At 34.5% G+C, this 26446-nt stretch overlaps 1 protein-coding gene across 2 annotated transcripts; it reads left to right on the top strand.

The window, feature by feature from the left end:
- On the top strand, positions 1-22754 carry LOC106051179 (serine/threonine-protein kinase TNNI3K-like). 2 transcript variants are annotated; one of them, XM_056042171.1, is made up of 22 exons: positions 1-311; positions 1337-1483; positions 3332-3443; positions 4367-4470; positions 4923-5020; positions 6582-6692; positions 6800-6902; positions 8108-8248; positions 9906-10044; positions 10850-10954; positions 11454-11704; positions 12321-12467; positions 12782-12932; positions 13359-13485; positions 14265-14332; positions 15036-15193; positions 15632-15684; positions 16805-16937; positions 17406-17515; positions 18776-18999; positions 19419-19480; positions 21285-22754. In XM_056042171.1, exons 2-22 carry the CDS (start codon positions 1444-1446, stop codon positions 21392-21394), a joined length of 2547 nt encoding a protein of 848 aa, XP_055898146.1. In that variant the 5' UTR covers positions 1-311; positions 1337-1443; the 3' UTR covers positions 21395-22754. The 2 variants fall into 2 exon arrangements, with proteins under 2 accessions (XP_055898146.1, XP_055898147.1); XM_056042172.1 differs by having other exon boundaries at positions 2-28.
- Positions 22755-26446: the final 3692 nt, after the last annotated feature.

Genomic DNA, 26446 nt, shown 5'->3' with positions numbered 1-26446 from the left:
TTATAAGTCTTTGTAGACCTCTATTCCTGTAACTCTATACTCTATAATTCTATATTATAGATCTAGATAGGGAAAATAATAAAGCTAGATCTATATGTCTATACTTTGGTCTCTCTATCGAGTTCTAAACTCGCCCTAACTTTACTAGACTCTACACTCTAGTCTACTACTGAGTCAAGGCAAGTGACAAGTCAAGTGCCACTCAGTTACTCACTCTCATTTCATCTAACTTCTATTAAGATTAAGTCATTAAGATCACTAGACTCATAATAGATCTATCTAGATCTAGAGATCTAGTAGTAAGTGACTAAGTAAGTAAATATAGATCTAGTAGATTCTATCTAAAAAAAAGTCTAGATCTAGACTCTAGAGTCTCTGAGTCTAGTACTCTATTCTAGTAATGTAGTAGTTAGACTTAGTAGATCTAGAGTCTAGAATAGTCTAGATATAGTTACAGTCGACTACTATACAGTCTACTAGTAGTAGATGTCTAGAGAGTAGAGTACTCATTGACTTTGAGTTCATTGACTCAAAGATCTGAGTCTGATCATTCATTGATCATTGATGTCGCTGACGAACTTATCTCAGGAACTAACAAACTGTTGTCATTGTTAATTGTAGTCAATCTAGAAAATTCTAGATCTAGTAACTTAACTTACTAAGCACAAAGCTGCACTTATCTAGATATAGAACTAGTAGAAGTAGGGTGTCTTCAGCTAATGACACTGACAGCAATCCTAGATTATTTAGATATCTAGAATCTAGATCATCATCTAGTCATAGTCTCTAGTACTCTAGTTAGAGAAAATTCAATATCTAAATCTGTAGATTGTAGATAGTCAATATTATAAATATACTATTATAATATTATCAGATTTTCCCAATCATTTGAGTTACATTTCACGATTCCAAAGCAGAGGCATTGTAGTGGCAAATCATTTTCTAAAATAGGCAAGAATTATTTGATTTAATAGATCTAGATTCTAGGTGTCAAATTATGATGATAAATTACTGATGATATTGTTTAAAAGTTAGTTACAAGGGTAATTTCCTCATTAGCTAATAATGTGGACATTACCATTTAAAAAATTAGCTAGCAGATTTATCAATATGTTTATTCTCTCTTTTCCTATCAGTTATTAGGTATCTGGTATATAAAATCAACTAGGTTATTCCCCCTTTTTAACTATACTTTAAGTCTTCATCCAGTGCCTTGGCAACACACAGATATGTCCAGGGCCAGCCAGACACACAAATATCCCAGCTAAATGCAGAAATTACTCTTACAAATCTGTGAGTGATCCTGTACAACTTTCTTACTTCAATTATTTTGCAGATACATTTGACTTGAAGCCTCTTAGCATATCATTGATTTGAAGCCTCTTAGCATCTCATTGACCAGATCTAATTAACTTACCATGAAAAGAAGACACAAGTAGTATAATGGGCAACTATAAGTCCAGGCCAACCATATCTTGCACAGGTAGGTAGTTTGGTATGGAATGGGACTAAGTTTCGGAAGTGCTGAACTATCTGGCAATGTCTTCTTCCCCTTTTCATGTCTTTGACAGGGTAGAACAACATTTGTTCATAAAGAAAAAATCACTAACATTGGTCAAAATAAAAGATATGGTGGGCATCTGATATATTTCCATATATACATCCATATATTTCCTCTTGGGTCTATTATTAGCCAGAAATCTCACAAATATAATATCCCCTTCATAGATTTAAGCAGATAATTGAAAGAACCCATGATTACCATCACAATTAGTTTTTGACATGACATGGCCTAAATTGTGCCAAAAGCCCCCAAAAAATATACAATTTGTTTTCATTCATTTTAATTGTGAGCTCAATGTATATAATTTTTCCCACTTTTTTTGGTCTTTAGAAATCCTTCCTAAATTAATTAAAAAAATTAATTAATATTGGACATCAAACTTTCAGTGCAATTGTTAAATTAAATGTGCTCCTTTTTACTGATCAGTATTGACAACACTTTTCCAACAGTGGTGGGCATATTGATAGTTTTAAGTGAAATGTGGTTACATATAACTGTGTGGTTACATATAACTGTGTGGTTACATATAACTGTGTGGTTACATATAACTGTGTGGTTACATATAACTGTGGCTACATATAACTGTGTGGTAACATATAACAGATGAGTTAAAGAAAAATGTTTTTAAGTAATTATAAGTAATTACAATACTGTCTCTGCAGATGAGTTAAAGAAAAATGTTTTTAAGTAATTATAAGTAATTACAATACTGTCTCTGCAGATGAGCTAAAGAAACATGTTTTAAGTAATTAGAAGTAATTACAATACTATCTCTGCAGATGAGCTAAAGAAAAATGTTTTAAGTAATTATAAGTAATTACAATACTGTCTCTGCAGATGAGTTAAAGAAAAATGTTTTAAGTAATTATAAGTAATTACAATACTGTCTCTGCAGATGAGCTAAAGAAACATGTTTTAAGTAATTAGAAGTAATTACAATACTGTCTCTGCAGATGAGCTAAAGAAACATGTTTTAAGTAATTAGAAGTAATTACAAAACTGTCTCTGCAGATGAGTTAAAGAAACATGTTTTAAGTAATTAGAAGTAATTACAAAACTGTCTCTGCAGATGAGCTAAAGAAACATGTTTTAAGTAATTAGAAGTAATTACAATACTGTCTCTGCAGATGAGTTAAAGAAAAATGTTTTTAAGTAATTATAAGTAATTACAATACTGTCTCTGCAGATGAGTTAAAGAAAAATGTTTTTAAGTAATTATAAGTAATTACAATACTGTCTCTGCAGATGAGCTAAAGAAACATGTTTTAAGTAATTAGAAGTAATTACAATACTATCTCTGCAGATGAGCTAAAGAAAAATGTTTTAAGTAATTATAAGTAATTACAATACTGTCTCTGCAGATGAGTTAAAGAAAAATGTTTTAAGTAATTATAAGTAATTACAATACTGTCTCTGCAGATGAGCTAAAGAAACATGTTTTAAGTAATTAGAAGTAATTACAATACTGTCTCTGCAGATGAGCTAAAGAAACATGTTTTAAGTAATTAGAAGTAATTACAAAACTGTCTCTGCAGATGAGTTAAAGAAACATGTTTTAAGTAATTAGAAGTAATTACAAAACTGTCTCTGCAGATGAGCTAAAGAAACATGTTTTAAGTAATTAGAAGTAATTACAATACTGTCTCTGCAGATGAGCTAAAGAAACATGTTTTAAGTAATTAGAAGTAATTACAATACTATCTCTGCAGTTGAGCTAAAGAAACATGTTTTAAGTAATTATAAGTAATTACAATACTGTCTCTGCAGATGAGCTAAAGAAAAAAATCAGCGAGAGCTATGCTGTATTTCGTTCAAAAGTGCTTGAGGACCTGCGTCCTAAAGATTCTGATTGGACAGAAGTTCAGCTTGCTGCAGCAAAGTATGTCAGTCTTGTTGTCTCAAATGTTAATGATGACATTTTATATGGACAAGTGCATGTTATTATATGTTTTATATACAATTAAATTAGTTATGCAATTGTAATATTTCTGTTTTAAGAGAACTGTTAAAGGTTATGTATTTTAAGGATAACAAATATTCAGTAATGACCAACACAGTTTTACTATAAGATCGATTGCAATCAATACATTTAGTTTGATGATGTATAGCTGTGAGAGTAGTAAGTTGAATCCCCATATTGATAAAACTATCACAAAATTAAACAAAGCATTAGGGTTTATCAAAAGAAATTTCTATAAATCAAATAAGAACATAAAACTAAAATGTAATTTAACCTTGGTTAGGCCAATGCTAGAATATGCATTAAGAAACTGGAACAGACACTAAATAGAGCAGTGAGATTCATAACAAACCAATATTCACATTTGGCTAGAGTAACAACTTTAATAAAATCACTAAATTTAGAAAGCCTTCAGGAAAGAAGACTTTAAAGTAGCAATTATACATAAAACACTGAACTATAATCTTCAAATACAAAAACATAAAATAAAAAAAACACTCAGAAAGACACAAAGATAGAGGCACATTCCTCGTTCCATATGCTAGGACAAATTCGTACAAATGCTCCTTCTTCCCTAGTGCTATTAGAGCATGAAATGGGTTGCCTGAGCCAGCCGGGAGCACTGGTGATTTACTGACATATGATCATTGGGCATATAAGCACTTTGTCTCAGTGTGTAATAGGTTATAGTTATTTGCATAGAAAATATAGAACATACTTAAAATACAGGCACAGATATTAAGTACCAAAATTTTTTTTCTTACTTGTTTATTACACATTTAAAGCTTATATTATGCATTGCTGTTAACATCTATTCATTGAATACATTCTGTTGTCTACAGTACCCAGGACCTCTCTGTATTAAGCACTTTATTAGATGATGTTAATTGTTTTGAGAAGACTGATACTGGCTTGACACTGCTGCATATCACATGTTTGGCTGGAGGTTAGATAATATTCTCTTTTTATTTACTAGTCATTATTATTATTGGACTTTTGACTTTTTACAGCAAAAATGTTTTCTTGTGTCAGGCCTTCAGGATCTCTGAGGCCTTCAAGATCTTGAGGATCTGAGTTCTTTAGAAGTTTGACACCTTGAGGAGCTTTTGAGTTCTTGATAAGTTTGATACCTTTTGAATTTTTAGAGGCCTTGATAAGTTTGAGTTCTTGAGAGTGTTTGAGGCTTTGAGAATGTTTGAGTTCTTGAGGATGTTTGAGTTCTTGAGGATGTTTGAGTTCTTGAGGATGCGTGAGTTCTTGAGAATGTTTGATATCAACATAATCAATAAAATAATCAACATTGATCACAGAGTTGTCTGTGTGTATATATAAATCTGACTGTAATTGTAGATAACTCTTGCATCTATCATAATGTTGTATTGTGTGTCATATGTTTAGCTCCCTGTAGTCAACTTGAGAGGATTATTAAGAAAGGGGTCAATGTCAACACACTGAGTAAAAATCAGTTATCTGCCCTTCATTTGTCAACATACAGGGTGAGACATTTTTGTTCTTTTTTTTTCTCCTCAGTATTTAGTTTTATAGAATCATAGAGTTAATAGCGATAATAGAGCCATTGTAAGTTAATCATAGCTTCCAAGTAAATTATAGTCTCTAAATCAATCAAAGTCTTAAGTAAACATCATAGTCTTTAAGTAAACATCATAGTCTTTAAGTAAACATAATAATAATAAGGCTTGTCTTTGAGTCCGAAGATTAGTGGGTAATGCAGTATTTCCAGTGGCTGCGCAGTTCCAGCTGTGACCTACATATTTTGCCACATCCATGGCAAGCATAACCATTGTCCGCAGGTGGTAGATTGTCTTAAGGAAACATCATAGTCTTTAAGGAAACATCATAGTCTTTAAGGAAACATCATAGTCTTTAAGGAAACATCATTGTCTTAAGGAAACATCATTGTCTTAAGGAAACATCATAGTCTTTAAGGGAACATCATAGTCTTTAAGGAAACATCATAGTCTTTAAGGAAACATCATAGTCTTTAAGGAAACATCATTGTCTTTAAGGGAACATCGTAGTCTTTAAGGGAACATCATAGTCTTTAAGGAAACATCATTGTCTTAAGGAAACATCATTGTCTTAAGGAAACATCATAGTCTTTAAGGGAACATCATAGTCTTTAAGGAAACATCATTGTCTTAAGGAAACATAATAGTCTTTAAGGAAACATCATTGTCTTAAGGAAACATCATAGTCTTTAAGGGAACATCATAGTCTTTAAGGAAACATCATTGTCTTAAGGAAACATCATTGTCTTAAGGAAACATCATAGTCTTAAGTAAACATAATTGTCTTAAGGAAACATCATAGTCTTTAAGTAAACATCATTGTCTTTAAGGAAACATCATAGTCTTTAAGTAAACATCATTGTCTTTAGGAAACATCATAGTCTTTAAGGAAACATCATTGTCTTAAGGAAACATCATAGTCTTAAGGAAACATCATAGTCTTTAAGGAAACATCATTGTCTTTAAGGAAACATAGTAGTCTTTAAGGAAACATCATAGTCTTTAAGGAAACATCATAGTCTTTAAGGAAACATCATTGTCTTTAAGGAAACATCATAGTCTTTAAGGAAACATCATAGTCTTAAGTAAACAACATAGTCTTAAGGAAACATCATAGTCTTTAAGGAAATGTTATAGTCTTAAAGTCATCCTTTTTTAAAGCTGGTGGACTTTTATATTTAAAAGATATAGAAGCAGTTCTATTTATGGAAAATTGTTTTTATGGTTATTGTCTGTATATATAGGGGGGGGGGGCTTAGTGGCAAAGCCCTTGGCTTCCTTAGTTTCTTGGGTTCTAATCTTGGTTTCGACTGGAATTATTTTTTTTAGGATTGTCTCTGAGTCCCCCCCAACTCTAATGGGTACTTGACTTGACATTAGTTTGGGAAATGAAGCTATGCTGGCCACATGACCTCCTCATCAACCATTGGCCTTAAAACTATCTGCCCTTTTCTGTATATATGTGTGTATATTTCAACTTTTGAAAATAAAAAGATTGAAATGATTTTGTCAACTATTTTGTCAAAAGGGAGACTCGGAACAAGTGGATGTGTTAGTTACTAATGGAGGGGATGTAAATCAAACTGGTCACAGCGGAGTTGCTGCCCTTCATATAGCTGCCATGTGTGGACATCATGAAGTAAGTCTATTTATAGCACAACTCGTATCAAAGGAGTGTATACGACTGCCTGTGTATGTATGTAGACTCTTTAGTTAATCCTATGCTTATATTTGTACTTTGTTTAGATTGCTAAAAGTCTTGTTGAAAGCGGAGCCAAAATAGACATGGGAGACTTGGTCAAGTTTTCTTCACTGCATATAGCTTGTCATTTTGGACACGAGAAAGTAGGTCATTAAAATCATTGCAACTCAGAGCAATTAATTAAGGTTCATAGGTTTTTTATTTCTTATTATGTCTAATATTTGAGAGCTCTTGAAGGGCCTAGATCAAGAAGGGTGGTCAAGTCACAATTTGATCATGTTAAATAAAATGGCTAAAAAAAAATTTTGTTTCTATGTTCCTCCTGATATTTGGTTCTTGTGAGAAATAAACTGTTTCCAGTTTTAATTGGCAATTTTCCACTGGGCTATCTTTGGGATTTGGGGCGATTCGACATAATTTACTTTTCTGTCAATCTAAGAAAGGCATTTAGATCCATTGGACTTAACTCCCTTCTTTCATTGAAAGAGATTGGACTAGACCTCCTTCATAGATTGACAGAGATAATATGCTCATGATTATTCTATATATGTCAATTTTGAGCAAAAAAATTGTAACATTCCATGATATTATGTTGTAAGGTTAAAATCATTGCAGTAGTTTGACAGGTAACTTGTGTTCCTTTTAACACCATTCAGTGTAACAAGCTGGTCATGTCCTTGCAGTTTCATGCATAATTTTCATAAAAATATGACTTAGCCACCTTCCTTAAGCACCAGGGCCTTCAATTATTCCTATGCATTATGTAATTATTGTTATTTGAAATAAAGTCTTCTAGGGCTGTACATGCCAGAACATGCAAGGGTCAACTGTTTCTGTGAAATTTGAAGAGGGTGTCATTTAACCAGCAAGAGGACCACACCATTTTCTTTCCCCATCAAATGCACATTTTTTAGAGCTGGGTTTATTCAAGAAAAATTCATATTCCCCAAAATAACAAGATATGATTGATGTATGCCATCTAGTCCTTCTACTCTTCTCGGCCAATCGTTGTGGCTTATCAAGAGGTAGGTCATTCCACCCTTTCCAATTGCCCAGCCCCATTTTCTTCTGGCAACCTTTCCTGTCAATGTTTCTGTAAAGGCTGGTATTGGTTGAGGAAACTGTTGAGCATTCTTCGTAACACTTTGTAATTTTGCTTATGCCGAGCAACAAATCACCCCCCTCCTCCCAGAAATCAAAAGTTTCAAAAAGGGAACTCTTGAGAATAACAGATTCTATCAATAGCTTCAAGCTTCTATTTTATGTTTCCATGTGTTTTTTTATTGAAATTTTGTTGTCAACTCATGGCACAGCACATAACACGTTTTATAATATCTGCTCTGTCTAGGTAGTTGACCTACTGCTATCTAATGGATCTGACATTAACATCAGTGGCAGTGTTGGAGACAGACCCATTCACTTGGCCAGCTCAAAGGCTAACTTGAAAATCATGCAGCTTCTTGTTGAGGGAACATCACAACAGACAGCTGATGGTAATTAACATTAACTTAGATATTCTAATATTTGATAGGATAAAGTACTTAGTTTTGGCCATTAGATATTCTAATATTTGATATGATAAAGTACTTAGTTTTGGCCATTAGATATTCTAACATTTGATAGGATAAAGTACTTAGTTTTGGCTATTAGAAATTCTAATATTTGAAATGATAAAGTACTTAGTTTTGGCCATTAGATATTCTAACATTTGATAGGATAAAGTACTTAGTTTTGGCCATTAGATATTCTAATATTTGATATGATAAAGTACTTAGTTTTGGCCATTAGATATTCTAACATTTGATAGGATAAAGTACTTAGTTTTGGCCATTAGATATTCTAATATTTGAAATGATAAAGTACTTAGTTTTGCCTATTAGATATTCTAATATTTGATATGATAAAGTACTTAGTTTTGGCTATTAGATATTCCAATATTTGATATACTAAAGTACTTAGTTTTGACCATTAGATATTCTAATATTTGATATGATAAAGTACTTATTTAGGGCTTGTGAATCAAGAAATCCTGGCAAAGATGAAAGTATACTTTGAATACAAATGGATTTTAAGCTTATGCATAGTTATTTTTTTATGGGAATAGGTCCAAGATAATTTTGACTCATTTTTGAGACAGTTTGTGAAGCTAAGTAAAAAAATGTACTTTAGTCATAACTATCTTGACTATCTGGCTTTATGGTTTGCCATTCTGTCAATCTTTATTGTCTTAGGTTTGAATCTTATTTATTGTCACATCTTGCCATTTTGCTGGAAGTTATAGACTAAAAAAGAATCAATCCATTGGGATGAAATGAGCCTTGAAAAAAACTATTAGCCCAGGTGTTATTTTAAAAGGCTTTTATTTATTCGCTAGCAATAGAGCTTGATACAGATAGTTAAAAGAAAATGGAAGCAATAATTTTGTAATTTTATTGTTTTTTGTATTGGCCTAGTTACAATTTTTTGATAGAAAGTGCAAGTACTGTTATTTAGACTGCAAGCTGTTTCTTTAAGTGCAAAGATTAATAAAGATTGCAAAAATTATCCTTTTTTTAAGTAACGTCTGTATTTTATAAGATAAGATAAAATTGTAGGAAGTCTGATTCGTGCCATATGTAATTCTCATGAAACCATCTTCAATATGTTGTTATTAAACATTTTATGCATTATTTGAAAACCTTTTATTTTTCAAGCACCTGAAATTACTATTATCTAAATTCAATAATAAGATATAAAACCATTGACAATGACAGTATTTATCAAAAGCAAAATACACTTATACAATGTAAGGCAGTGAGATGGCCATCTGGAAGACTAATATTGGTTACCACTTTGGCAATTTAAACTAATTGAATAACTTTTATGTATTCATCAACATCTTTGTTCCATTTTCTGTATATTTTGAAAGTCACATTCCTTGTCCCATATGCTAGGACAAATTTGTACAAATACTCCTTCTTCCCTAGTGCTATTAGAGCATGGAATGGGTTGCCTGAGCTAGCCAGGAAAACCAGTGACTTGGCAGAATTTGAGTCATTGGTTAATATGCATGACTAAATGCATGACGCATAGGACAAAATCATCTTCTTTTTTGAAGTAACGTCTGTATTATATAAGATAAGATAAGAAGAAATTGCCTTGTTATTGCAGTGAATGTCAAAGATGATGAAGGTCACACGCCTCTTCATTTCTGCTGCAAGTCTGGTCACCTGGTCACTCTTCATTACTTACTTGACCACGGGGCATCCCCTCATGAAGTCAACATCTACGGGGATACACCATTACACCTGTAAGACGCCAAATAATTTCTTAGTTTATTTACTCTCAAGCTGAAGATTATTGATTTATTGCATGTTTTTGTTTGTTAATGTTTTAAAAATGTACCCTTTAGATATGAACAAGTCTAGACTTGCAGGTTTTGCTGTAATTATTCTTCGATGAACACTTATAAATAAAAATAAGGCTTGTCTTCGAGTCTGAAGATTAGTGAGAAATGCAGTATTTCCTGTGGCTGCGGAGCCCCAGCTGTGACCTACATATTTTGCGACATCCAGGGCAAGCATAATCTTTGTCCGCAGGTAGTCGATTTAGATTTTCTTTTCGATGTCTGTGTCCTCGGCAGCGGATTTTCTTTTGGTCTTAAATGTGTATGTAATGTAAATGCGGCCTTTGTGAGTGACCTCCAGCTGTATTGTTCTTAGGCTGCATGCAATCAGGTGCTCTCTTTTCTATGTCAGCTAAGGCAAGTTGGCGCCTAAGCTGGTCTTTGAAGCGTTTCTGTGGGGCGCCTCTGTTACGTCGACCACCTTTTAGCTCACCAAAAATAGACTGCTTTTGGCATATGTTCATCTCCCATACTGGATCCAGCCTAAGCAGAGTATTTTTAAAGTGATAATTTTAAAGTGATGAACACTTATATAAAATACATTAAAACCTAGACAAACCTGGAATGATTCTTGGGTGAACACTGGCGTAAAATACATTTAAACAATTGAACAATAAAATAATCATTACAGTCATGATTTAGTGTTGAATCACACCTAGATTTGTTGCATTAGTCACTGGTCTATTTTCTTGTGTCAATACTCTTTCAGGGCTTGTTACAATGGTAAACTTGAGATAGCCAAACAGCTGGTCTCACAGACCGGACAAGACAGCCTTACAATGGAGAATATCTTTAGCGAAACACCCTTACATAGGTTAGTGGCACGTTGAAATACTAACCACCATGAGAGCAGGTATTAACACTATAGTCAGATTGTGAAGTTTTGTAAATTTCTTTTTTTCCACATGTTCAATAAAGTTTCCTTTGTTAGCATTATGCCTAAAATTCTTTTTTTCCTTACTGAATTTTTATGATGTGTTTAAGAAAAATGTCTTAATGTTAGGGTATATATTTGAACTACTTAAATTTTATTTGAACCAGAGTGATAGATATTGCATTGCTTACACTATTCTGTCTTCATTAAACTTTATTAAAAATGTATATAGAACTATATTAATGAACACAATTAAGATGCTAAGACTCTCTATACTTTCTCTTATATTATGAGTACGGTATCTCATAGGTTGCAAATATAAATCTAGACTAAACTAATTGACCATATGTACTATGTCTTTAAAGTAACTGTCATGTTTAATGACCTGGGTGTTGATGCATATTTGTTTCATTTGCGACTTTTAACCTCTCCTTTACAGTGCCTGTACATTTGGTAAGAATCTAGAACTAGTCAAATTTTTGCTGGCCCAGACCTCAGTGGACATAAACTACCAGGGTAAAGATGGTCACACTGCCCTACATAGTGCCTGCTACCATGGCCACATTCGCTGTGTTCAGTTCCTGCTAGAGAACCGAGCGGACATGAATCTTGTGGCTGCTGTGAGTGACCAGAGTGGGGACAGTGAGAAACGGGAGGAGCAGACTGCCTTGATGTGGGCTTATGAAAAAGGTTGGACGAGGTTTTGAAAGGTCTTACAGTGTTAATCTTTCAATATGTTATTGTGGACATTACAGTGTTACTCTTTCAATATGTTATTGGGGACATTACAGTGTTAATCTTTCAATATGTTATTGGGGACATTTAGCTCTTCTTTTTGAGTTTGCTTTACATTTCTCTGTTATTTTTGGCCTAGTTCTTTTTTAGTTTGCTTTACATTTCTCTGTTCTTTTTGGCCTAATCATTGTGATACAGTAGTTTTGTCACTTGATAGTGTCTATATGACGTGACTGGTCTAGTAAATATCTCTAAGTTAGAATAGTTTGAATTGGAGGCTTTAACTTGCTGAAATATAATGGCTTATCCGATAAAGATTTATCATTTGGCTATGAAGTGATATTCTAGAGAAGCATTCTTGGCTACATATATCACATGTAAAATTTGATTGGATTTGATATTTCTGGAGCCAACATTTTTTGAGGTCATCACTGGTCATTGTTAATAGTTTGCTGTCACCTTTTCTCTTAACAGTCTATGGCTAGAGTTCCCAAAAATGTGTGTTTATTCAATAAATTCATCAATTTGATAAGTAGCATCACTATTTGTTCAATGTTTATATTTCACACAGGCCATGACTCCATAGTTACTTTACTCAAGCATTATAAACGTCCAAATGATGAGTCTGCATGTGGGGACTACTCACAGCCTGGCAGTCTGGATGGCTCCTATGTGGCTGTACCATCGCCATTAGGAAAACTACGCAGTATGACCAAAGGTATTAGTTTCAGAATACTGGATTGGAACAGTTTGGCTTATATAAAAATATTATTAAAATGCTGGATTAGAACAGGTTTGCTTATATAAAAAGATTATTAAATTTATTATTAAATATTATTAACATTAAAAAAAATATTTTATCTAGTAAGATAACAGGGTCTTTCATTGCATGATTGTTTTGTTTCTTTCTACTTATGGAGAAGTTCTAAAAGTTTAGCCAATGATAAAGTAATTTTTGTTGAGGTCAAATGATATCCTTTGTTTGTCAGTTAGACCATGTATAAATATGGCCTTGTCTTTTTGTTTCTTTAGAGAAAATTGATGTCCTCCAGCTGAGGGCCAACTTGTCTCACCAGTTTCATCTTCAGATCACTGACCTAGAGTTTCAGGAGACTATTGGGTCTGGCTCCTTTGGGAAAGTTTATAAAGGCAAGTGTAAAGGACGCACCGTGGCTATCAAAAGGTTTGTTTTGATGAATTCCTCGTCAGTTTGGTCAATTTGTCTTCATTCATTTTCAAACATTATTTCTAGCAAGGCCTTTTTTTTTTCTTTTTTTGTTGTTGTTTTTTTTTTCTTTTTTTTGTAGGTGTAAGTCGGATAGTTATTAGTATTTTCAACATTCATGTGGGTTTTAATTATTAAATCTCCTTTAGACTGACCTATATATCTCGAGTTGTACAAATTTATCAGTTGCTTAAATTATTGCTTATACTCCTAACACATGTAACATATTTCACTATTTCTTTTATTTCCTTTGTGTAGAAGTACAATCAAGTCTTAGGTACCTCTTGTGCTATTTACTTTCTGAATTTTAAGCTGTCAGGCGATGTTTGATAGCTCTTTTATTTTTCAGTTCTCTCGTGTCAGTTTCGACATTCTTTCTTCCAGGTACAGAGCAAGTTCATTTGGTGCCAAGTCAGACGTGGACATGTTCTGTCGAGAGGTTGCCATATTGGCAAAGCTGAACAGTCCTTATGTTATTAACTTTATCGGAGCATGTCTAGACGATCCAAGTGTAAGTTTGTCTGGCTAATGATTCTGTTTGATGTAAATGTATACATTTAGTACTGATGTCTAATTCTGTAACTAGATTTAAAAAGATCATCAAACTGGTATAAATGTAAAACAAATCAATCTGATATAAATGTATAACACACTAATCTGGTATAAATGTATAACTATTTCCAAACCTTCTAAAACGCTTTAAGAATAAAAAGAAAATTCAATACTAATTTAGTTGGGTTTTTTTTTTTTTGCTTCAAAAATGGGCTTATAAAACAATCCATGATATAAAAAATGTGATGAGTCTGTTTTAAATGTTCTAAGCATTGAGTACTAAGAACACATTGGATTATTGGTATTTATTGCATTTATGAATACTAAGAACATGGTGGATTACTTGAGATTTAAGGAAATGTTGATTCTAAAATCTATATTCAAATGATAGGTGCCTAGTCGATTCTCCATAGTATTATCCAAATGATGATCCGAGATTAAAACTTGCCTTCTCCATCTGTCTAGCTAGAAGTTATGTCTGAAAGCTATATCATTAGCAAGACATTGGATATTTTATCAAAGGGCAATAATCTGTTATATCTAATTCTGTGTCATTTAGCAAGACATTGGATATTTTATCAAAGGGTTATAATCTGTTTTATCAAATTCTGTGTCATTTAGCAACCACACACTTATGGAAAATTTTCTTGAAATATGATCAGTTTTTTTTTAAATATGTATTAATTATTTTATGGTCAAGTATATATTTTTGTTTATTTCTGTTGTTTTGCATTTCAGCAATTCGCCATTGTCACCCATTATGTGTCTGGTGGATCATTGTTTAGTCTGCTGCATGAACAGAAAAGGTGAAGGTCACATTTTCATTTCTCACACTTTTATTGCATTGTTTGACCTTTGTGGATGTGAACATGTTGGTTTGTAATTAGGAAATCATTCTAGAGAAAGAAAAAAAAAAGAGATGTGATTTACTTATTGTGATACTATACTAAAAAGTCATTGCTTTTTGAAATATATGGATTTTTTTAACTACCAAAAAACCTAGTAAAAGTTATTGCTTTTAAGTTATGGCAGAGCTTTGGGTAGCTTTCTGGCTTCCAAACCGAGGGGTCATGGGTTTGAATCTGTGTGAAGACTGGGATTTTAAATTTTAATGATTTTTTTGGATGTCCCCTGAGTATATCAACTTTTATAGGTTCCAGACATTAATTTGGGTAAAGTAAAGGCAGTTGGTCATTGTGCTAGCCACATGACACCCTTGATAACCATCAGCCATAGAAACAGGTGACCTATAGACTGAAGGGGTACTTAACTTGTTGTTTTCTTTTGTGGGAGAGCTTCAGTGCCACGGAGTTGCAGAATACAGTTCACTTGGAAAGTTTTTAGTCACTATCTAAATGAAATTTTCAGTGTTAGAGCCTCTACGATGATGACTGCTAATGAGACCAATAGAGAAGCTTCATCGTATGAAAGTCTTGAGTACTATTGTCTACTTTTTCAACTGAAACGTACATGTTTAATGAGCTTTTTTGCCCTGGTATTTTCATCTAGATTGATAGATGTCCAGTCGAAGTTGACCATAGCCTTGGATGTGGCTAAAGGCATGGAATACCTCCACAACATGCCCCTCCCCATCATTCACAGGGACCTCAATAGCCACAACATTTTGTTGGAGGAGAATGGACATGCAGTTGTGGCCGACTTTGGAGGCAAGTCACATTGTCCTGGGACTAGACTTAACAATGATAATATACGTTTATAGTTCATGCATGTCATATTAGCAATAAAAGAAGTATTTTTTTAAAGCGTGGTCGAGAGGCTAAGTACGCTTAAACTTGGCTACCTATGAAGGGGGCTCGAGGTTCGCCAATGGACTCGAGCAGAGTTGTGTTTACTGAGTGCCTAAAGGCAGCACTAAATAACCTTCTCCCAGATACCCCCCTCCCCCACTGGTCCACAAAAGAGATTGAACCATAGCGCTGTAAGCATGCTATAAGCATGAAAGTAGCGCTATATAAGAGCTATAATAATAATATTTTTTAAAAAGCATAAAATTTGTGTAAATTTTAGTCTAAATGTTGTGTTAAATTAAAGAGTTAAAAGAGTTGAATTCTCATTTGTCTGAACATAATTCTTTTCATACATAGAGTCAAGATTTTTGCGCTCAGCAGATGAGGACAATATGACTAAACAACCAGGAGTGAGTGTTCTTTTTTTTTTTAATTCTTTGCTATTGTTTGAAGAGGTTCCTTCAACTTGAGTTAGGTGGTGTGACTTATTAAATAAATATGAAATAAACTAGTCTTAATTAGTTTGATTCAAAATGTTATTCCCCTTAAAATGCAGGTATATATATAAATACTGGTATATAGTTCGTTCTTCGTGATCTAAGATGAGCGTATTTCTCATATCCTATGAACTCGAAGATGACTGTTCAGTCCAATCCTCGCTTTAAAATACCGGGTGCATACGTGGCCTGTGTGGGTTTGGTCAGTTGCAGCTAGGCCTGCTTCTTCTCTCAGCTTTTTGTTGGTTCATCGCTCTTTCACTCTCCTTGCTTCAAATCTTGTGACTCTGACACTCACAGCTTCACGCCATGAGGAGCGATGGAGAGCTAGTGCTTCCCAGCCGTGAATGTCAATATCACTCTCTTTTAAGGAGTTCTTAAGGGTGTCTTTGTAACACTTGCATTAACGCCCCCAGCTCACAGCTCCTGTACAGAAGTCATTTGGGAAAGCGATTGTCTGGCATGCAGACTACATGTCCCGCCCATCTTTTTCTGTTCCCTGCTTTCTATCATCAGGCTCTGTGTCCTGTAGAATTGTATTTATTAGCCTCTTCTAAGCAATTGACAATGTAGCCGAGGAATACATCTAAATTGATTAACAAAATTGTTAAAATTTCTTTTATATAGCTCATCCTTTTTTGTGTGGGCATTTGAAGGAAGAGCCATCTGCTTTTAGGCACTCAGAAAACTAAACTCAGTTCCGCTTGAAAGTGGACATTAGGATTTGAACTCAATCTCCCTCAGTTAGCTTAGCAGTTTTCACCACTCAGTTTATGTCAGCAGTTCACTTGTGTTTGTTTTACATAAATCTAAAAAATATTTTCAAGAATGACAATTTGTATTTTTTATTGGAGCCATTTTTGAGAACATGAGCATTTACTAGCACTTTTCTTTGTGCAATGTCATATCACGATGGACAAAGTATATGTATATAAATCGTTTTCAAATAATTTCATTATATGACTGTGTCAACAAGTAGCTTGATCTGCATCTAGTTTTAACATCTGTTGAATGTTGTGGTTTTGTCCTGCAGAACTTGCGTTGGATGGCCCCTGAAATCTTCACCCAATGCACCAAGTACAGTGTCAAGGCTGACATGTTCAGTTACTCCTTGGTGCTGTGGGAACTACTTTCTGGAGAGCTTCCATTTGCACATCTCAAACCTGGTGAGGAAATAAAATTTTTTGATTGGAGAAATTTTTTAGTGGAAATTGTTTATCAGAAGATGGGATAAAGCTTTCAATGGCTTGTTCAGAATTAACTCTTTCTCTCCTAACTGACGATACCAGCGTTGATTCCACCAGAATGTGGTAAATAATTACGGAGATAAAGAGTTAAAATTCCAAATTTAGATAATCCTTTCCCTCAGTTTTGTTTACTCCATAGCAGGCGCATCAAATATTTAGTATTTTTTTATGCATTAATAGGGCATTTTAAAAAGAAAGAGTATATATCATATAAAATATTGGAGGCGTGGTGGCTGATTGGTAAAGCACTTGATTTCAGAACTGGAGGTCCATCATCTGCCCTATAGATTGCAAGGTCTGAAAGGGGAACTTTACTTTACATAAAATATTAGAATATTTAATGTTATAAATTAACATGGGTTGCAAAAATATTTTTTTTTTTTACAGCTGCTGCTGCTGCAGAGACTGCATATCACAATACCAGGCCACCTATAGCCATCACTTTCCCTAAACCTATAGTGTCACTCTTGCAGAAAGGTTGGCACACTAACCCTGATGTAAGTGCTCAGTATTTATTTGTAGTCTGATAATGAAGGTAGTTTTATCAGATGACTCCAATCTATCAGTCAAAGGAAACTAGTTGCCTGGATGTGTAATCTTTTACCTTCATAATCAATCTTGACACTATTACCTGTGTTTCAGCTCTTGTATATGTAGTATTGTAATCACTTAGATCTAGTGTCTCACTAATATTGTCCAGGCCCTGCTGTAACTTGATTAAATCTATATAATCACACACAAAAAAACTCTGTCCCAATAAACACACATTTTTATTTGGTCTTTGGTTTACCACAGCTCTGTAAAACTTACTTTTGGCCATTCTCTCATTCACAGCTCTGTAAAACTTACTTTTGGCCATTCTCTCATTCACAGCTCTGTAAAACTTACTTTTGGCCATTCTCTCATTCACAGCTCTGTAAAACTTACTTTTGGCCATTCTCTCATTCACAGCTCTGTAAAACTTACTTTTGGCCATTCTCTCATTCACAGCTCTGTAAAACTTACTTTTGGCCATTCTCTCATTCACAGCTCTGTAAAACTTACTTTTGGCCATTCTCTCATTCACAGCTCTGTAAAACTTAATTTTGGCCATTCTCTATGTCACAGCTCTGTAAAACTTACTTTTGGCCATTCTCTATGTCACAGCTCTGTAAAACTTACTTTTGGCCATTCTCTCATTCATCATCATCTTTTCTCTGTGTTCCTCAGTAAAAACATGCCACTCTCCACGGTCTCTTGCTAGTTTTTTTTATGGCTTCCCAGCTCTTTCCTGTCCTCTCGGCTTCATCTAGTACATCGCATCATTCTCTCATTCAAAGCTCTGTAAAACTTACTTTTGGTATTTCATTCATTACTTGTACCAGTAAAATTGGATTATACAAACACACACACATTTATCTGTGACATCTAGCAGTCAAGTTAGTTCTTACACAGTCCAAGGCTAGTGGCGGATGGAAAGATTACCAAATAAAAGCTTTTGAAAAAAAATTTTTTTTTTAGATATGTGTCTTTTTAAAATTTTTATCAGATTTTTTATCAAAATTGTTAATACAATTTAACTGTACACAATAAACACATGTATTTTAAGATTATTTTCTTCCTTTTTAAAATTTGGCTAATTTTTGTTGGCTGACAATTATTGGTATAGTACAAGGGTCTATGTTTTGGAAACAATATTTTAAATCTTATCTTTTTGTGTTAGGCCCATTTTAGGAGTAAGTTGTAAGTTCTGACCTTTGAACTATTTCCATTCAAAGGAGAGACCAGAGTTCTGTGAGATCATCCCAATCCTGGAGGAGTGTAAGCGATCTCAGGCGGTGTCCATGTTAAGTAACTGTGAATCTACTACAGTCACATTGCCTATATCTCTGCCCATGGTCACCACCCAGGACTCGGATGGAGACGGAAGAGATACGCCACCATTGGCTGGCCATGTTTCGGCCCTACGGAATCACTGGGAAATGGAAGCTTCTAGAAACAGGTAAAGTTTTTTTTTAGTAGCATGCACATCTTCTGTAAATTGTATATTTAGTTTCAAATACGCTAATGACTAGTGGACAAACGTTTTGTGACACTTTTTTTTGGCTGTTTAACAAACTTTTTGTTGCATTGTGACAGTGACTGAGATCTAATAGAAAAAAAGACAAACAAAGCTTATCCACTCCACATTTACAGCTATATCAGCAATATCAAACAAAATAATCTATTACCAATAACTAATTAATTAATTTGTTTTAGATTCATGTTTAGTTAAATAGAATAATGGTGGAAAGTTTCAACTTGATCCAAGAACGGGTGTGGGAGAACTCACATGTACGATTGTTTAAGGGGATGAAACCCCACATATTTAGTCATATCTCTTAATACTGTAACAATATTTATGTGTATTTGATGTTGCAGTGTATCCGGAGCTGTAAATGATGAGAAGAGACGGTATCCCTATCCTCAGCTGGATAAAAATGGTAAAGTATTTTTATATCACAGCAAGTTTTGTATATGTGTTCATTAGGGTCAGAAGCTAATAAGTGAATTAAATCAATTCTTGCTGTCAGTCAGTGTCTATATCATTAAACTTTTTTTTTTCAATGGTTGAAACACATTCATGGCCTTGTTCTGATATTGCCATTGCAGGCATTTACAAAAAGCTATTATAATTAGAGGCCAATGTTTGTTTATTTGTTAGCACTTTGTAATTTAGTGAAATTAATAATGGCCTAGATACTCCTCTTAACAGTTAACCCCATTCTTTACAAAATTAAAAGTACGGGTACCAAAGGATTATACTTGTGTATATTTGGTTAGAAGAATTTGTGTAAAATTTGAATGTAATTGCTTGCATGTCAAATTTAGATTCATTATGATAATGAATAATGGGATATTTAGCCAAGAGGCTTAAACCACTTTGCTTTGGCTTGAGGTTCGACACCCGACTCAAGCAGAGTTGTGTTTTTACTGAGATGCTAAAGGCAGCACAGAAAACCTTTTCCCAGATCCCCCCTCCCCCTCTGGTCCTCAAAAGAGATTGGACTTTAGCGTTCTGAGCATGAAGGATGAACTTTTTAAAAGCTATTTAAGCAAAACATATCTTGTTTCCAAAATTATTTTTTTTTGTGTTTCATTTTTGGCTGCCCTTGGGTTAAATTTTTCATTGTCCTTTTGTGTTTTCTGTTTGTGACACTTACTTATCAGAAAGTTTGCTGTTGAATTTCTGGTTTTGATTTTACTCTCTATAAGCATTTCTGTTCTTTCAAAATCTTACGCAATTTTGTATTTATATTTGGTATACATTTTTAAAAATATGTTAAAAATCCAGTTAATTTACAATCATCTTCATTGTGTTCAATATATTTTTAAACTATGTTATAGTTGCAATGATTACTTAGTCTTTTGAAAGCATGATTTTTTTTTTTTAATTTATGTTGCATCTAATTGTGCATATTGTATGCACAAACATAAAAACCACTTATAAAATCATGAATTAAAAGTCAGTTTCTTTTATTCACTTGATGACCTAGAGTATTGTAGACACTGAATACAATTACCTGGAGCTATTGAGTTATTGTCTCAGGTGTAAGAACCAAACTTGAACTACAGCAGCGTTTGCAAACAATCTCGAAAGGCAAAGGCATAGACCTCATCACTAAAATCAAACTGTTGCTCTACCTGGTCATGGGCATGTTCTTATATGATTTTGGAATCTTGGACGCTGACTAGAACTAGAGAGAAGGATCCTAGCAATGGAATTGAGAGGCTCCAGAAGGATCCTAGGTGTCCCATACAAAACTGCATCACAAACAGAAGAAATTAGAAACAGGATTGATACAGCGTTTGGACTTCATGATGCCCTGCTAACTACTGTCAAAAAACACAAAATAAAATTCTATAGCCATATCACAAGGTCCTTAGGGCTCGTAAAGACCTTCCTTCAGGGAACAGTTCCAGGAAAATGAAGAAGAGACATACAGAGAAAGTGATGGGGAGACAATATAAAAGAATGTAATTCAATAAAATACTATCCAAGGCAAAAGACAGGATTGGAGAAGGGTGGTCAACAGATCTTGTGTGGTGCCCCAGTGGTCCAACAGACTAAGGGATTAGTGAAGGGGAAGGAATACAGGTTGTGAGCTTCTTGTCTACCGTGTAAAGTGTGAGTACAACATAGCTGCAAGGGCCGCCTATGTTCTCTTGGTATTTTTGGTCTTTACTTGAGGACAAATATATTTCCATCTGCTTCACTTCATTCATTTCAAATTTGTTTGTTCACAGGCTATGTGTCTGACCCACTGTCCACTTTGAGAATCTCACTGCCGCTGACCATGTCGCTATCGCCTAACATGTCAGCGTCATCTCAGGACTCTCCAGAACCTTCGAGCTGACATTATGAAAAACTGTGAATGTGAATGATTGATCAGTGTTACACGATATTGTTCATGTGTGTTATAATATGACAATGAAAAAGCATTTCTTTATCCTGTAAGTGTTTTTGACTCAGTGCCACAAGAAGGATTGAATGTACATAGCTAGTTACTCATATTAGTGCCATTTGTGTATTATAGCTCAATTCTTCTTCCAGTCATAAAATCTAAAGTTTTATCTTCTTTAAGGGTGCAATATTCATGTTGTTTTTTGTATTTTAAAATATTAGGTTTGACAATTGACCATGCAGCACAAATAGACATATCAAAAAACTATTTCTTAACAAAATTTCTTATTTGCAGTCTAAAATGTTTGACATGTTTCGAATGTTCCTTCAGAGTTGAAGATGATTTACTTCCTAGTCCAAACCTCCCGCAGGATTATGGGGAATGGCAGCAGGCAGGGTATGAATCCGGGTTACCACACCACCAGGCAGTCTATGAGACAGATGCTGAAATGTTCACATTTTGTTTTCTGAGGCCAGTGTTAACCCATTAGCTCCTTCTGCAGTTGAAAACGTTTTTGTCCTAGACCGTTGTAGAACGTTTCTAAAACCCCCACTATTCAATAGACTTGATTTAAACTTTTTAAAAACATGATTTCTTCTAGTCTCGTTGCAAGCGTGATTACAAATCATTTTGGAGATTACCGATTCTATTTTTAATAAAATCGGAAAGGTTTTTATTTTTAAAATAATTTTTCAAACGAACAGGCCCATAGCCCCAGTGTATAAGCCCCCACGTGGGAAAATGACTATTTTTGAAGTTTTTTACATTCTAGTGGTATTAAACGTATATATTTTTTAAAACTAGACATATAGTTCTATTTTTTAAAGTTATCTGTTTGTTTATTTGTATTAGATCTTCAATTTGATTATTTTTTGCAAAATACATATTTTTTAGGATTTTTTAAATACGGAGTTATCCCTCCTTGCTTAGGACTTTGAAGGGGTTTTTTTTGAACCGGAAATAGGAGCTATTGGGTTAATGAAGGTGTCATCAAACCACCTTTCAACTCCCAACAATCATGTATCCTGAGAGCTGCAGGAAAACCCAAATCTTAAAGTCCCATAATTCATTTGAACTCAGCTTTAGCTCTCTAGGATTAAAAAGATAAAAAATTAACAGCTTTATGCTCTCTAGGATTAGAAGGTAAACACTTAACTCTGTCACCTTGACCTCTATTTCAAACATTTCTCCAAAAATGTGTTTGTACCTTACAAAGTTGGACAGAAATGTATTTTTCTCTGTATATGCAAAATGTAAATAACCAAAATCAAAATATATTTATTACTGAACAAATAAAGTAATTCATTATGTGCTCGTGTGTTTGTTTCTTCTACAAAAATATCTAGTTGTACTTAATGACCTAATCTCTAATGTGGTTCTCTTATTTTGCATACAATTGGGTTAGTTGTTTAAGTTTGATGATAAGCTCCTAGTACAATGTTGTACTAAGTGTGACATATTTTGTACTTAGAGCTCCTGCTTAACTAGATCATCAAATGAAAACATAGTTTGATATAATCTAAAGCAGTGATTCCCAAACTACAGCCCGCGGGCCAGATTCGGCCCACGATGTGCCTTTATCCGGCCTGCCTAAACATGTTTACAAGCACTTCATTGTGTAGACGAACGTTTCACTAATAAAACAAATGAAACCGATATTACATTATAGCCATACGTGTGTACGTATCCAAATAGTGCTACGTGTTTCTAACAAAACTTTTAAATGGTTTATTCTCTATTTCTTTTTTTTTATCTATTCGATGATGTGGCCCGCGACACGAGTGTCGGAAATTAAACTGGCCCGCCGGCCGAAAATGGTTGGGCATCACTGATCTAAAGGATTGAGTTATAATATTGTTACGATCTTCTCAACCAGGCCTTCTGCAAACACTACTTAACTACAAAACACAGCACATCTAACTCAAGAACTTGACAACAAGAGCTTCAAGTAACAAAGTGGCGGTTTAATTACAAATACATCGACAGCCAATTGGCTACATCAAATTCAAATGCTTTCTTGTACTTTACAGAACTGCCTAACTAGACGTTACTAGTCTCTCTAGCTCGTACAGCTACATTTTCGAGGACTCCAAGGTACCACAGTCCTTACTGCCTTGCTGTTCTGGACTCAACTGTCTCTCGTTACTCACCGTGTCTATCGACCGTGAAGGCTCTTGATCACATGACCACAACACAGGTCATACTTGCGTGAACTAGCAGTACTGTCCCTTGTCTATCGAAAGCCGTTGATCTGTGTGATTGGCCTGAGTCGTGTGTATCAGTAGGCCGCACACACATTAACCCTTTCGGTCCGCCACTGGAGTTACTACATCATCTCCCCCCCCCCCTCTTTTTTTTACACACAGGCTAATCAAGACTAGGCATTAAGGTTTCATTTATATTTTTAGCAGAGAACATGAAAAGTTTTTTTTGGGGGGAGGGGGTATCTGGTATTTGGGCACTCTGTAAACACAATGAGTCTACATTCGAGCTCTCTCGTTAGGTGGTCAAGCTGTAGTCACGCATCATAGATTTCATTTCTACTGGAAATAAGAACTTAATGCATTGAATAAATAGTAGTGTTTTTTTTTAAATAACAAATGATGTAAATGTATCTTTATTTAAAGAAAAGCTATTTTGTTAGGGGATATTGAACAAAAATCATTTTTTTTAAATTAATTTAATGTAAGATGTGTAGATTAAGGCATGGTGGCTGAGTGGTGAAGCGCCTGGCTTAACTGAGGGGCCTCGGGTTCAAATCCTGGTGAAGAAACAGGTGACTTTTACATCGATCATATCTGCCCTATAGATCACAAGGTCTGAAAGGGGAAATTTTTTTATTTTTTTTTTGCTTAAGATGTGTGGATACTCAACAGTTGTGTAGTAACCAGGCCATGAGATATGATGTAATCACTGAGTGTGAAAACCATCGCTCTTGGGGATAGGGAGAGAAAAATACTGAAGGATTGAATTGCCAAATACTGAAGGATTGAATTGCCAAATACTGAAGGATTGAATCGCCAAATACTGAAGGATTGAATTGCCAAATACTGAAGGATTGAATCGCCAAATACTGAAGGATTGAATCGCCAAATACTGAAGGATTGAATTGCCAAATACTGAAGGATTGAATTGCCAAATACTGAAGGATTGAATCGCCAAATACTGAAGGATTGAATCGCCAAATACTGAAGGATTGAATTGCCAAATACTGAAGGATTGAATTGCCAAATACTGAAGGATTGAATCGCCAAATACTGAAGGATTGAATTGCCAAATACTGAAGGATTGAATCGCCAAATACTGAAGGATTGAATCGCCAAATACTGAAGGATTGAATCGCCTAATACTGAAGGATTGAATCGCCAAATACTGAAGGATTGAATCGCCAAATACTGAAGGATTGAATCGCCTAATACTGAAGGATTGAATCGCCAAATACTGAAGGATTGAATCGCCAAAAGGGTGTTCATTAAATATCTATTGGATAACATTCCTGTTTTGTAATAATAATAATTAATATTTAATTTATAGAACGCTGTTAATAAACAGATAGATCTTAACTCTTTCTCTCCGTAATTATTTACCACATTCTAGTGGAATCAACGTTGGTATCGTCAGTTAGGAGAGAAAGAGTTAATGTTCTTGAATGCAGTGAAACATGTTGTTTGTCTTGAGATCAATGGGCAGTGAGTTCCAAACCTTTGGTCATTGCTATTGTCTTCCAAGATTTTTCCGATTTTTCTTAGATATTTTTGTTCGAAAAATTCTACATGAACAAAAGGAATTCGACAGTTCTTGATAGAAAGGGAATCTGTGCTTTCGACTTTTGTGATGTTCCGAGTGCCAATCTCAATTATTTCTGTCTTGTCTTAGTTCATCTTGAGCTTATTCTGTAATTTTCTATGTCTTTTTTACTATGGAATTAGATACTGTTATGAATAAACTGTCGGAGCGGATAGGGGTGGCTTGGGAGACCGGCTATTCGAGATTCACTGCATACCTTTTAGAAGAGCATAGACTGGCAGCATTAGGAACCAGACTTTAACGAGAGAAATTGATGAATTATATATAGCAAAATCTGACCAGGACATGAGGCATTGAACCTCCGATTCGGCAATCAGCAGCAACACCCAACCAAGTTGACAACCCACTCGACCACCCTACTGTTATTCCTACATTTAGAGACGCTTCAGTGCAGAAGACTAAAAAGTAAAGAATCAATAATGCATAAACCTCTGTGCCATAATTTACAGTTACAAAGGCGCTGAAACGATGTTCAGCCCCTCTGAGGCTCCAAGCATATCCCGATTCTGTGTCTCTTTATGTCCTTAATAATAATAATAATTTAATTTATAGAGCGCTGTTAACAAACAAAATGTAGGCTCAAGGCGCATTAATAACATTACAAACATAAGAAACTAAAAAAAAAGTTTTAAACAGGTCTTAATGTTCTTCTTGAATGTAGTGAAGCATGTTGTCTGTCTGAGATCAATGGGGAGTGAGTTCCTTTGCACTAAAAAAAAACAAACCCGCAGACCGTAGCTTTTGAGGGAGAAACGTGGCACCACTAGAAGCGTTGAGTACATTGTCCATTCTTTCCTAATCTTCGGCCTATGTTTACATCATAGACTATATTTTAAAGTGTCGAAGTTTAAAGTATAGTTTATGGTTTATATCTATTTCGCATCCTAACATAGTCTACTTTACTTGATTTTACGATACATCTACCCCCCCAGGCTACGCTCTCTTAAATTACTAATATTTATGCTAAACCTTCTTTTACCATGTCTGCCACGTAATGCAGACATGATCCATGATCTGTGACACCAGACTCGAGCTTAATTTAGCCCAGGATGTATAAATATAACATTGGACCTAGGTTAGGTCACGGGCAGTAGGCTATAACAACCTTCTTTCTTTTAACAGTTTCTTGGAGACTTTTTTTTGTTTCGCTGCCTTCCCGCCTAAAGTAGTACACGACCTAGTTTTGCAAGTTTGTCT

Source organism: Biomphalaria glabrata, chromosome 9 (genome assembly GCF_947242115.1).
Source record: "Biomphalaria glabrata chromosome 9, xgBioGlab47.1, whole genome shotgun sequence".
Classification (NCBI taxonomy): Eukaryota; Metazoa; Mollusca; class Gastropoda; family Planorbidae; genus Biomphalaria; species Biomphalaria glabrata.
This window is presented reverse-complemented; position numbering and strand designations above follow the sequence as displayed.